Source organism: Callospermophilus lateralis, chromosome 18 (assembly GCF_048772815.1).
Source record: "Callospermophilus lateralis isolate mCalLat2 chromosome 18, mCalLat2.hap1, whole genome shotgun sequence".
In the NCBI taxonomy this organism is placed as follows: Eukaryota; Metazoa; Chordata; class Mammalia; order Rodentia; family Sciuridae; genus Callospermophilus; species Callospermophilus lateralis.
In genome coordinates, this window is record NC_135322.1 from 8,572,435 (window position 1) to 8,587,516 (window position 15,082).

A 15,082-nucleotide genomic window follows, 5' to 3' on the forward strand; every position below is an offset into this window, starting at 1 on the left:
GGAGCAAAAATGCTTTCCACATTTCCTGTTAATTCCTGGGTTTATTAATAGACTGAGCACTTGTGTACTAAACTCGCAGCTGTTGATACTGGATCTCAATGATGTGACCACAGACTGCTGTGTACATCTTGGGGAAAATGAGTATTATTCTGAAAGAAGAGTGGAATTGAACCAGGCACGTTGCAGGGGATGCATGTGCTCTGAACAGACAGAATACTATGCACATCAAGATAAAAGAACTACTTTTATGAAAGAAGAATCTGTTTCATAAATGTGTTTCTTTGTTAGTATTTCCAGGTAATTCTAGACAGTTAAGGCAATCACAGTGAAACTGTCAATGTCCAATAATTATGGGGCTGACATGTCTCTAAAGCATTTCAAACACTTAATACATGTCATCTATTACATCATCTCACCAATCCCAAGAATGGAATGAGAAAGTTATAAATCCCACCCACTCAACAGATAAATGGTAAACTTTCTTATGGTTTTATTAGTGTGCTGTGATTATGCATAATTTGGGGGCTCATTTTAACACAGTCATCCATGATTGGACGGTAATTTGCTCCACTTCAGTCCCCAGTGACTCTGCTTTCACTCACTCCCTTTTCCCTTCTCTATCTACTAGTGTTTATTTATTGATTGATGCTTTATTGATATGCATGAAGGTGGAGTCCACTGTGCTGTTTATACATGCACACAGCATACTTTTGTCCATTTCATTCTGCATTTCTTTACCTTTCTCATCCATCCCCTTACCCCCTCAGTCTACTTCCACTCCACTGACTTTCTTTCTATCTTTTGTTATATAAGAGACTACCCGCTTTTTCTGCATGCAGGACCTATGATGCTGGCAGAAACTTAGTCATTAGAAGAGAGTGGGCAGAAAAAATTAACCCCAGAATTGTGTCCACCTTTCTGGCTTCTCCCCTTGACTGATGAGGTGATATGAAGGAGAGAAGTCACTTTGTGTAACTATTCTGAGAAGTTAGGGTCCAGAGTAAGAGGAAAGGCCCGCAGATGATGCTCAGCACACATGCTGTGTAACCGAGGTGCAGCTGGTTAACAGGAATGACTTCTAATGATCTGTAGCACAGTGTGGTGACTACGGAAAGCAATATTTTTTAAAATATTTTTCTTATATGATGGACCTTTATTTTATTTATTTATTTATATGTGGTGCTGAAAATCAAACCCAGTGCCTCACACATGCTAGGCAAGAGCTCTACCACTGAGCCACAACCCCAGCCCAGAAAGCAATATTAATTATACATTTCAAAAGAGCAAGTGGAGAGGATTTTGAATGTTCCCACCTAAGTACATGATGTATGTCTGAGTGTACGCCACTTACACAGAATGGATCATCACCCATTGAATAGGTACTTATTCTTACTTTATTTTTCTACTGGTGTAGAAAAATGCCACACTGGACTGCACATACACGTACAGGTCCTTGGCCTCATGTGGGATTAGGCCCCAACTTCCTTAATAAGATTCCTATAGTGCAAGAATTATAACCAAGAATCAATAAATGGGATGGAATCAAACTAAAAAGTTTCTTCTCAGAAAAAAAAATCTATGAGGTGAACAGAGAGCCTATATCCAGGAGGAAATCTTTACCCCTCACACATCAGATAGAACACTAATCTCTAGGGTATATAAAGAACTCAAAAAGCTAAGCACCAAAAAAACAAATAACCCAATCAACAAATGGGCCAAGGACCTGAACAGACACTTCTCAGAAGAGAATATATAATCAATCAACAAATATATGAAAAAATGCTCATCATCTCCAGCAATCAGAGAAATTCAAATCAAAACTACTCTAAGATATCATCTCACTCCAGTCAGAATGGCAGCTATTATGAAGACAAACAACAATAAGGGTTGGCAAGGATGTGGGGAAAAAGGCACACACTCATACATTGCTGGTGGGACTGAAAATTGGTGCAGCCAATATGGGAAGCAGTATGGAGATTCCTTGGAAATCTGGGAATGGAACCACCATTTGACCCAGCTACCCATCTCCTCGGTCTGTACCCAAAAGGCTTAAAAACAGCACACTACAGGGACACAGCCACATCAATGTTTATAGCAGCACAATTCACAATAGCTAAACTGTGGAGCCAACCTAGATGCCCTTCAGTGGATGAATGAATAAGAAAATGTGGCATATATACACAATGGAATTTTTTACTCAGCAATAAGAGAATAAGGTCATGGAATTGGCAGGTAAATGGATGGAATTGGAGAAGATAATGCTAAGTGAAGTTAGCCAATCCCCCAAAAAACAAATGCCAAATGTCTTCTCTGATCTAAGGAGGCTGATTCATAGTGGGGTAGGGAGGGGGAGCATGGGAGGAATAGACGAACTCTAGAGAGGGCAGAGGGGTTGTCATAATGAGGGGAAGGGAGGGGGCATGGGGCTAGAAATAATGGTGGAATGTGATGGTCATTATTATCCAAAGTACATGTATGAAGACACGAATTGGTGTCAACATACTTTATATATAAACAGAGATATGAACAATTGTGCTGTATAAGTGTAATACGAATTGTAATGCATTCTTCTGTCATTTATTTTTTTAAAAATCAATAAAAATAAAATAAAATGGAGCAAATTACATTCAAAATATGAATAATTATGTTAAAATGAACCTAACTAGGGACTCAGGCTACAGCTCAGTTACACAGTGCTTGCCTAGTATATGTGAGGCTCTGTATTCAATCCTCAGCAGCACCACATAAAAATAAACAAAATAAAAGTATTCTATCTACAAAAAAAATTTTTTAGGGGATGGGGATATATTTCAGTTGGTAGAGTGCTTACCTCACATGCTCAAGGCCCTGGGTTCAATACCCAGTACCAAAAAAAAAGTTTAAATGAAACCAAATATTATGTATAACCATAGTGCACAAACAAAAACCATAAAGAAGTTAAAGATTTTACTCTGATGAGGGGGTGGATTTCATACTTTCCTCATTCAATTCATGGGATTGATCAAATGATGATCAGATGATGTAAAGGATGACATGTATTAATTATCCACAATGCTACAAATACACCGTGTCTATTGGTTTCATGTAAAACATTTCTTTTGAAAACTCTTCAAAATGCAAATAAATAGAAAAGAATGGTTTTCTTCAATCCCCACAGATTCATCAATGGGGTTATTTTGCAGCATTTGCTATGGGGTTCTGCCCATGACCTCAAAGCTCATATCATATTCCTCATGTTCTCTGAATGAGTCCAAATTTCTCAATACCATGAAACTTTGGATCACCAGTCACAATTTGTTTTTACCAACAAGTTAATTTTACAAGAAAAAGTTAATGATTCTTTTGACTTTACTTTGACGTCCAGTCTCCCAGTGTCTCCCACTACATCTAGTGGTGGCTGCAACTAGAACCCCAGCACCACGCACAGAGAACTCATCATTATGACAGATGACTACTTGTGGTTTGAAGGGTTACCTTTCCATGTTCTTGGTTTCAGCTCCAAAGTGATAAAAGAAGTATGTACTAAGTTTGTGATAAAGGATGAAGATACAGTACTGGTGTCTTTCCCAAAGTCAGGTAAGAAAACAGGAAAGGAACTACCCATGAAAAAGGTGTGGGAGGAAGGGGCAGCGTCCCATGGCACTTCCTTTTAGACTTGTGCAGAGTGACATAAGTGTTCAGCAGAAATACTGTAATTTATTGGAGGAAGATATAGGAGTAAATCCTAAGAAGATTCAGCCATTTCTGTGATTGCATGGGAGAAGGGATGGAAGAGGGTGACCTGTGAAGACCTACTAGTGAAATACTAGCTCAGTAGGAATGAAAAGACTGAATGGGAGGTCATGTGGTGAAGAGGGATACTGTAGAGTAGGAGAGTCATCATGGACAATGACTGGGAATTAGAAATGAGCCTGGAAAATTCAAAGACTGTGAGGATATGCATCATGCATCTACAGGAGTGGAACTGGGAGTCAGGAGAATTCAAACTGGGTGAGGCATCAGGCTAATGTCATTGGAAAGGGCACGGGGCTGGAGAGTCAAGAGAAAGGTACTTATTAAAAGAATCTCAGCAAAGAGCCAAGAGGTGAAAGCAACTGAAAATTCATTGACAGACGAATGCATAAACAAAATGTGGCATGTTGATACATCAAAATACATTCAGCCTTAACAAGGGAGTATAGATCTGGCACCTTCTACAACATAGATTGATCTTGAGGACATCATGCTAAGTGCAATATGTTGGACACAAAAGGACAAATACTGTAGGATTCTACTGGTGCAAAATACCTAGTGTAATCAAGTTCATAGAAACAGAAGAACCCAGGGTAAATTCCAGGGACCGAAGAATGGAATGAGTAGGAAAATGATGTTAATGAGCGGAGAGTTTCAGTTTTTCAAGATGAAAGTTTCTGGACATTGGCTGAGCAACAATAGGAAGGTGCTCAACACTGCTCAGCACTACTTCACTGCATGCTTAAAATGGGTATGATGGTAACATTTTTGTTACGTATTTTATTATGATTTTTTGTTCACAAATCAGGTTGAAATGAATGACAATCATTTTCCCTTCCTTATCTAGGATCCCACTGGTTGATTGAAATTCTCTGCCTGATTCACTCCAAAGGCAATACCATGTGGATTCAATCTGTGCCCATCTGGGAACGCGCACCCTGGTTAGAGTCAGATGAGGGTTATGAATTGTTAAAGGAGAGAGAGGGCCCGCGGTTCCTGGCCTCTCACCTCCCCTTCCATCTCTTCCCTAAGTCTTTATTCACTTCCAAGGCCAAGGTCAGTGCCTAATGTTGGATCAATGTTTTTGCCCTTGCATGTGCCTAGATAACCCTCGCAGATCTTCCTGGGGTGTCAGCTCATTGAATAAGTTCAGTGAGACCTGAGATTCTCAGGTATTAGGTGAGGTTGATGTGGCCACAACTCACACTACACTTGTGTGCAAGAATGTGGACCATTGCACAGATTTGCCTATCTTGAATTCAGGGTTAAAATCACTGAATAATGCCAAAATCTTAGAAGACCCCACCTTACATGCATGCCACCAGAATTTACAACTGCATTTACACTAGAGTATTCCACCTTTCAGCTCTTGAAGATGTTAGCAAATATCAGTTCAATAAAAGCCTCTTTCCTTGAAGGTGGCAGGAGAGGGAAAAGAATCAGATCACAAATTTACATTGATAAATACAAAAATCCCAGGGACTGCTCAGTAGTCATGGCTAGCTATTCTAACTGTGGCAGCGCACTGTACATCACTGTTTTGTGATCAGCAGCCACTACATCCTGCCCGTGGCTGATGGATGATCAGCACAGACCATGGATATCTAAGATCTAATGTGCCATGAACTATTTTTAGAAACATGCCTTTTTAAAATATTTGTTGGCTTTTGAGTTTTTTTCATTTTTTTTTAAACAACATAAAGAAACCTGAAACAATAATCTCTTCTCTTGGAAATGTCATAAAAGTGCCTAAGAGTGAGGCTGCCCCAATAGACCCATTTCCATGTCTTCTGTTGGGTTCATTATCCTCTGCCTACTGAGACTGAGTCCTAGGAGATATAAGATCTCCAATAACAACACCAACAGAGTTGGTGCAAATACAAAGTCAGTTTCTGATGTTCAAGTACCGAGTGGCGTGTGTGCATGCATGTTTGTGTCTATTCACTAATCATAGACACCAGCCTTTTATACTTTGTAAATATGTACAAAGTTGGGCAACAATCATCCAGACCAGACTTAAAACATTTCTACCATCCAGAAATTCTCCCCAGGCCCTTTGCACCAATCAGTGCCCACCACCTGAGGGAAACACTCCTAGACTTCAGCTACAAATTACTTTTGCTTATTCCTGAATTTTGTATAAATGCATTCAGGCTGCATGGATGTCCTATCTGGGAGATTCCTCAATGGTCTGGACTGTGAGGATGACTGTGTGTTGCTATGAATCTGAAGTTACCAGAATTGATCAATCATTTCTGCTGCTAGTGATCATTATGGTAAAACACACACACACACACCTCACCACTAACCATCTAAAACTTTCCAACAGCTTCTCAGGTTGAGTAGACTAATATCCCAGGAAGAAGAGGCAAGATCCTACTCTTCTATTCCTAGCACATGAATATATAATAGGAACATTAAAAATGTGTATTTGATTATGACTGCTGTAACTAATCATTGAAGAAATCCATTGGTGCTTAATAGAGATTAAGGAAGAACTGCCTGGGTAAAGATCAAGATCAAGGTAGGAAAGGACTGGCTAAGGCTGATTTTTCATTCTCTCCTTTTTTCCTTAATTTAAGGTGATATATATCATGAGAAATCCCAAAGATGTCCTTGTGTCAGGTTACTATCATCAGACTTTGACAAAATTTTCTAAGAAACCAGAGTCACTGAAACAGTATTTTAAATGGTTCCTCCAAGGCCACGGTGAGTGTTCTGTGAAATAAAGACCTGCTTCCTCTACTCTACTGGTCTTCCTCCTGATTTCATGGTATCTCTGTTGTTTTCTTATTCTGAATACTTTCCACATGTGAGAGAAAGCAGACCACCCTTGACTCTGTGAGTCTGGCTTGTTTTAATTACCATGCTGACTTCCATGTCCACCCATTTTCCTGCAAATGACATAATTTAGCTCTTCTTTGTGACTGAGTAAAAATCCATCATGTATATGTACCTCATGTTCTTTATCCACTCATCCATCAGGGGACACCTAGGCTGGTTCCCTAACTCAGCTGCTGTGAATTGAACTGCTGTCAACATGGGGGGTGCATGTATTGCTATAGTGTGCTGACTTTAATTGTTTGGGGTAAATACCAAGGAGCTCCATGACTGGGTCATATGCTGGTTCCATTCCCAGTCTTTCAAAGAACTTCGTATTGATTTCCATGGTAGTTGTACTGATTTCCAACCAATAATGTGTAATCATTCTTTTTTCCTCACATCTCTGCCAGCATTTATTATTATTTATGTTCTTGATGATTGCCATTCTAATTGGAGTGAGATGCAATCTCATGTAGTTTGGATTTGCTATTCTCAGGTTGTTAATCATGTTGAGAATTTTTTCATAGAATTGTTGGGCATTGTATTTCTCCTTTTGAGAAATGATTGCTCATTTACCCATCTCTTGATCAGTTTATTTGGTTTTGTTGTTAAGATTTTTGTGTTCTTGGGGTTGGGGATGGGGCTCAAGTGGTGGTGCACTCGCCAAGCATGGGTGAGGCGCTGGGTTTGATTCTCAGCACCACATAAAAATAAAATAAAGATAAAAAAGATCATATTGTTAAAAAATTCTTTTGAGTTCTTTATATACTTATATATTCTGGATATTAATCTTCTGTCACAAGAGTAGCTGCCAAAGCTTTTCTCCATTCTATAGCTCTTTTCTCTGACTCATTTCCTTTGCTGTGCAGAAGATTTTTAACTTGATGCAGTACCATTTATCAATTCTTGGTTTTTGTTCCTGAGCGCTAGGAATCTTATAGGAAATCATGCCTGAATCTATATGTGCAGTGCAGGTGCTATGTTTTCTATTAATAGTTACAGTGTTTACAGTCTAATTCGTATGTTTTCTATACACTTTGAGTTGATTTTTTGCATAATTTAACTTCAATATTCTAATGGAGACATTCAGCTTTCCAACCACCATTTCTTAAACAGGCTGTGTTTGCTCCACTATTTGCTTTCAATGTCTTTGTTAAGGAACAGATGACTACCTGTGTGGGTTTGTTTCTGTGTCTTCTAGTCTACTCAATTGATCTAGTATTTGTTTTGATATTAATACAAATTTATGTTACTATACCTCTCAATGTGATTTGAGACTATGACCAATTAAAAATGTGATGATGTCAACATTATTCTCTCTCTCTCTCTCTCTCTCTCTCTCTCTCTCTCTCTCTGTGTGTGTGTGTATGTGTGTGTGTGTGTGTGTGTGTGTGTGTGTGTGTTTGGGGTTAGACCCAGGGCCTTGAATGTGCTAGTCAGTGCTCTGACCCTGAGCCACATCCCAGGCCTTCATCATTGTTCTTATTGCTCAGGATGGCCTTATTTTTTTTTTGTCACTAAAATTGTGGGACTTTTTTAAAATCTATTTCTGAGAAAAAAATGTCATTGATATTTGATGGGGATGGCATTGCATCTATAGATATCTTTTGGAAATGTGGCGTTTTGATTCTGGGTATCCAAGAATATGGGAGAGCTTTTCACCTTGTAGTGTCTCCTCCACTTCTCTTTCGGAGTTCTATAATCGTCATTGTAACAGGTCTTTCTCCTCTTTGGGTAGATTATGCCTAGGGTTTTGTGTTGTTTTGTTGTTGTTGTTGTTGTTGCTGCTGCTCGTTTGTCTGGGTACCAGGAATTGAACTAAGGGGCACTTAACCACTGAGACATATTCCCCGCACTTTTTCATATTTTATAGAGAGACAGGGTCTTGCTGAGTTGCTTAAGGCCTTGCTAAGTTCCTGAGGTGGGCTTTGGACTCGTGATCCTTTTTCCTCAACCTCAGAAGCACTGAGACTACACAGACACACCATCACACCCGCTAACTAGGTATCTTTTGAGATCATTGTGGATGGAATTGTATTTCTGATTTTTTCCTCAGAAGATTCATTATTGTTATAAATGGAAATTCTTCCTTTATTATACTGATGTTGTGTTCTACTCTGCTGAATTTGGTTATCAGTTCCAGAAGTATTTGGGGAGAGCTTTTTGGATCTTAAAAGCATAGCATCCTATCATCAGCAAACACTGATAATTTAGCTTCTTTCTTTCCTACTTATGATTATTTTATTCCCTGGCCTGATTTCTCTAGCAAGAGTTTCAAGAACTCTACTGGATGGAAGTGGTGAAAGCGGCCATCCCTATGTTGTTCCCAACTTTAGGAGAAATGCTTCCAGGTTTTCCCCACTTAGCATGATGTTGACTTTGGGTTTGTCATATAGACCCTTTCTGATGCTCAGCCAAGTTCTTCTGTCAAGGCAAATTCTATTGATATGGAAAAATACATTTATGAATTTGTATATATTGAACCAACTTTATATCCCTGGAATGAAATCAACATACTCTGATGTAAATTCTTAAAGTTTTAACACAACATGTCCTGTGTATAATCTTAATGTTGAATAGGATTTGCTAATATTTTAATGAAGTTATCTGTATTCACCAGGAACATTGGTCTGTCGTTTTCTTACTTGATATGTTTTTGTCTGGCTTGGATATCAGTATGATACTGGTTTCATAGAATGATATCAGAAATGTTCCCTCCTCTATTTCACTACCTATTTTGAGGAGGATTAATCAAGTAAACATGAATCAAGCTGCCAGGGTGTGAGAGTGACAGGGATGGTCCAGCCCCTGTTTTGGCAGTGTGTAACCTGCACACATGTGCCTGCCCCACAGTACCCTATGGATCATGGTTCGAGCATATTCGTGGCTGGATGTCCATGAGAGACAGGGAGAATGTCCTGCTGCTGAGTTATGAGAAACTGCAGAAGGTGAGCATGCTCTCATAGTCAGCACTTACCCAAGCCCCAACATCCTTTTTCCCTATAACATCCCTGGACATCAGTGAGTCCGCTCCACCTGACCTGTAAAAGCACAGCCTGTCAGAGGTCCCTAAGAGCAGATGAGCCCTTGATCTCCATTTCCCTTCTTCTATGGACCTTCCAAAACTCCAAGCTATTTCTTCATGTCTTCCAATCTATTTCCTCTAGCCATAATCTCATACACTGAGGCAGAGAGCCATGGCTGATGCTAGCATCTGTGGCTGTCAAGATCTCTGCATGCAGGACCTATGATGTGGACAGAAAACTAGTCTTCAGAAGGGACTGGGCATAAAGCAGTAACCCCAGAGTTCTGCCCACCTCTCCGGCTTCTCCCCTTGACTAACGACATGATGTGAAGGGGAGAAGCCAATTTGGGTAACTATTTTGAGAGGTCAGGGGCTGGAGGAACAGGAAAGGCCTGCAGAGGATGCTCAGCACTCGTGAGGTGGGTGCAGGCTACAGCTGGGTAACAGGAATGATTTCCAATGAGCTGTAACACGATGTGTGACTGTGGAGAACAGTAATTAATTATACATTTCCAAATAGCAGATGAAGAGGATTTTGAATGTTCCCAACAGAAATAAATGTCATATGCCTGAGTTTGTAGATGTGCACTTACACTGATTGGATCATCACACATTGAATAGGTACTTATTCTGACTTTATTATTCTGTTGATGCAGAAAAAATATCACACTAACCTGCACAAAGATGCACAGTTCTCTGTGTGAGTTTCATAGGTCCAGACATAATTGAAAGTTTTAAAATTCTAAGAAATGGTTCTCAGAACTGGTAAACAATGTAAGAAAAGGTAAAAGAGTAAAGAGACCTTTGAGAACACTTGGCCTACTGGCACGACTTCAGGAACAGAGAAGGGGCCATGGGCTCAGGCATCTGCTTTCCTGCAGAAGGGACCCTGCTCACCTTCCTGCAGCTGCATTCTGTTCTGTTGGGTTCTCAGCATGAGGTCGGTTCTCTCCAAGGACCTTGATGCCACCTTCAGCCACCTCAGCCGCAAGCCCCCATACTTCCCTGTTATTCTCCTCTCAAATCACACAGCGCATTTTTTAAATCATTGCCACAGTTGTGCATCTTCTTGTTATACAGTGACTGGAATCATGGGGGGGGAACTAACATTAAAGCACAATTGTTGCAACAAGAAGGTCTAGAATTCCATACTCTCTTCTTATAACCATCTATTTCCTTGGTACGATCTCTCGGGGATATACACCAACAACAAAGTGTTCAAATTTAGGCAGATATTCTAAAGCCCTGTGTGTTATTCAAGTGTTAGTTATGAGACAGAGTATCGTCTGGTGGAAGGATTACTCTTTGGGGCTTTGTCTCCTTGCCTTATCTTCCATTTTTAAGAGTCTCTTTAGAAATCCCGACACCTGTCTTTGGAGTGTCCTACACTCAGCCTCCCTGGGAAGCCCCTGTTGATCTTCTCGTCACCACATCCTTCATACCCCTCTGCTTGTCCCCTTCATCTTTCTCCCTTCAGTCTTCTCTTATCCTGATATGTCATTTCTCCTCTTTCTCCCCCATGTCCCTTCTAACACATTTGCTCCAATCTTCCCTTTCATAACATCACTCTTGATCATGTTTTAGGACCCAAGAAGCACCATAGAGAGGATCTGTCAGTTCCTGGGAAAGAAGTTGAGTCCAGAAGAACTGGACTCCGTCCTCAAGAACAGCTCCTTCCAAGTCATGAAACAAAACAAGATGTCCAATCTTGAAATATTGCCCGAAACATTAATTTCTAAGGAATTCAAAATTACAAGAAAAGGTAACTTCTCTGTTTTCAGAATGTATGGAAACACGTGGAAGGCATTCTGTGTTTACCACCCTACACCCAGAGTGAAGGTATTTGAACATATCAACTTGAAATGATTCATAGCCCAGAAAGCTTTGCATGCGCCTTTTATGGCAAAAAAAAAAAAAAAAAATGTTTTCATGGTCCTGGGATGGGCTGCAGGTCCCTGGAGAAAGTTGATTCAGTCTTAGAGAGATGGGTGGGTTTTGGAGATGGTCGTGTCTGGGATACTTCACTGGAGACTTACCATACAGAACTGCCCTAAAGAGAGAGAGACACAAAGAAAGATCAAATTGGAGAAAGTAGGGAGTGGTCATGTTATGAGACATTGTAAGGCCTCCTTCCTGTGAGGAAAGATGGATCATATCTACACCCTAGGATTTAGGTCTATTGAAAATGTCTGCAGCAAGTACTGGCAGAAACTGTTTTTCCAAAATTCCTCCAGATCACAAATGTCTAGAATGTTAAACCATGAAATAAATATACTAAATGCTTCAAGAGATTCATGAGGTCAGGATTCCCGCCACACTGTATGCCTAGAGCACAGAGTGAGAAAAGAGATGACTGGGTGGGGAGAGTGGGTGCCTAGCAGAAAAAACGAGGCAGATTGTTCCAATAATGAAGATATCGATGAATATGGGAATAACAATGAGCACTAATAGGATAGCAATTATATATTAGATATTCTGCTACTTTATACTCATTGAGTATATTGCTTACATGCATATATTAATTTAGATATTGTTATATATTTTATTAATTAATTGGATGACTCCATTATGTGAAAATTATAGTATGATACACAAATCAATACTGCAGTCACATAAGTAAAGCGTATGACCTGTGTCCATATTTTCAGCTTCCATTCCACCCCCACCACTTTCTCACTGGTTAACTCTTCCATGGCTTTTTAAAAATACATGTCTGTAAAACAGGATATTATGCTAATATTTTACTCATTCTTTATTAATCTTTTCAAAAATTCTTTAGTGAGCATATATTATGTCATTCTTTAAAGCACTAAGTCTTAGGCAATTCATAAAAATTTTGACTTCCTAATATATTAGTAATGCATACCGTAGCAACATTCAAAAAGGAAATACCTGGAACATATCATGTCTGATCATGGCTGTGAAGTCAGCAAGAATGGAGATGTACCTTTTTGAACTGAGAGCCTCCATGAGTCACTGCATTGGCGTAAACATGTGAATGGTCCACGTGTGTGCATGTCTGCTAGTACAGCACTCTGGGGCAAGGAGCATGAAAGGTAAATAGCTTGAGGAGCAGGGAAGCTGGGCAGGTTTGAAGCTGAATCAGAAGACACCATGCAATGGAGCAGACAGAGCCACCGGGCAGTACAGGGATGGAGTCTGAAACAACAAGACCCTATACCTAGAGCCTCAAGAGAACCGAGGAACTTGGCTGAGAGAGACTGAAAGTCCTGGGAGACTCTGAGCCAGAAGTAACTAGAGCCACTGGATCTGGCAGTGGATCCACATTGGTGCCATGTGCAGAAGAACTTCTCACAGAGAATGGCTGAAAGCACAGAGACTATCTGTAATCTGCTCTGATCACCCAGGTCACAGATTCTGTTAGAGTGAGCCAAAGTTCTCAAAAAAGAAGTTGTCAAACTTAGTTATATTCCAGATGTTCAATTTTATAGCAGGCACCATTGCTCATGGATTCTTTACAGGATGGTTTGGGAGAGAAGGGAAGTCAGAACACTTTCTAGGCAGGTAGAAATGCCAATGGGTATGGTGGCCAGGCAGAAGATCAGCTCAACAATGACAAATGCTCACTCTGGGGTCTTGACAGAGCAAGGAGGAGACCTTGGTCATAAGACCTCTCCCTAGATCTGATCTGTGTCGACTTCATGTTTTCCAGGCATCTCTGGGGACTGGAAGAATCACCTCACAGTGGCCCAAGCTGAAGCCTTTGATAAAATATACCAAGAGAAGATGGTGGGTTTCCCCCAAAAGCTGTTCCCATGGGAGTAATGTCCAAAAAATTCTGGATCTTATATGGATACTGACATTGTTTTCCTGTCTTAGGATGCATACTGGATAAACCCAATTACTATGTATGACTATAAAGATCTGACAAAACATTTAAAACCTGCTTATAGCTCTGGAGACTTGAGTTATGCATTTTTCTTCTCTGATCACTTACCTGTTAAAAATTACTGGGATTTCCCTATTCACTCCATCACATCCTAGCTTTTAAAAAAATCTTTATAATATTTTAAACACCTAGAGGCCTACTAACATCCTATGAACATCATCCATAATTGTAGCTGATCTTTTAAAAGAAGAAATACAATGTAGAAGCAGTTCTTTTTCTGTTACATGGATCTCCAGAATTTATTATGATGGTGATCTGGAGGAGTGTGATTTCCAATGAGTGTTACTTTCATTTCCAGAGCTGTTTATAACATAAATAACAAGTGGTATGTATGGAACTTTTAAAACTTACATAAATGATGAATGGTATGATAGATTCACAGACTCTCATTTCTACTCAGCATTTAAGATATAGTTCTACCTGAGTTAACATGTATAGAGTAGTTCAGAATTGAATTGAGAATTAGGGCACAGTTTAGTTACCTGTTCTCCTATAAATGATCTGGGATGCCCCTCACCAACTGCCCCACATTTAAAGCACTATTTGGCAAGCACAACCAAGACAAAGCTAAGGTACTCCTAAGATGTACATTTGTACTAAACTTGACTGGTCACTCATTGGCCTCTTGTAGGTGTTACCAAATGTTTCTCCAACCATCTTGTAATGAAGGTAAAATCCAAACAAACGCCTCTAATTCTGCCTGCTTTGAGTTGACTGTGAAATTCCCTAATTTGGGGATCACGCACCTGAGCAATGTAGTATCAGTCTCTCGCTACCTTGCTATAGAAAATATCTCCCATATGAGGATATGGTGATAAGAGTTGCTTAGGGTTCTTTAAAGGCATTTAAAGACCATTTTAGTAAAATCCCTGACTGTTCACTAGGACCTGCAGATGTCCAGTGGGTAACTAAAAAACAATTGAGAAGCTTGCCCTCTCCGACTTCTGGTAGTATCTCTCCTCTTTGCTGCCCTAAAACTTTGGGTCAGGTTTCTGTTCAACTCTGCAGGTAAACATTCATTCTTTCTCAAGTGGCTCATCTGGAACTAAAATGCAAGGTTGACTTGACCTAGATTTACCTAACTTATCTCCTCCCATGAAGGCTGAAGACATAGTGAACTAACACCATGACCCATCCAGTCCTTGGGAGTGGCCCTAGAACGCTCCAGTCATCAGTTCTTCCTGCCCACTCCCCACCTGCTCCTTCTCCCCCCCCCACTGTGTGGCCCTTCTGCACACTAGGCTCCCTGTTGTGGCTTTGCTGGTCAGAGCCTCCCACCTTCTTTGGCTTCCTACGTGTCCAAACCAATCTTTGTCCTTCCCCAAAGCTTGGCCTCAAAATCTTGGCCTTTTAAAATGTGACATTAATGACTCTGGTTCAGTGACAGTTCTGTTTTCAATTAGTGATGACTTTCCTTCTCTAAGGACTTTCTAATGTTCTTAGTTATTTTCTAAGCTTTGTTGAGTTTTCTGTGTTTGTCTTGCACCTGTGATGTCCAGGATGTGAGCAGAGGTTCTCATTGCAGCGTTCACTGTTAATTCAGGCTCCACACACACCCATTTACTATATCCAGGCTCCCAATATGGAGAACT

The 15,082-nt window shown here is 40.1% G+C and overlaps 1 protein-coding gene across 1 annotated transcript; it reads left to right on the forward strand.

Annotated features, from left to right (window-relative positions):
• Positions 1-3,440: 3,440 nt before the first annotated feature.
• LOC143383924 (sulfotransferase 2A1-like) lies at positions 3,441-13,366 on the forward strand. Its single transcript, XM_076838940.1, has 6 exons — positions 3,441-3,576; positions 4,580-4,788; positions 6,315-6,441; positions 9,409-9,503; positions 11,165-11,342; positions 13,254-13,366. Exons 1-6 carry the CDS (start codon positions 3,441-3,443, stop codon positions 13,364-13,366), a joined length of 858 nt encoding a protein of 285 aa, XP_076695055.1.
• Positions 13,367-15,082: the final 1,716 nt, after the last annotated feature.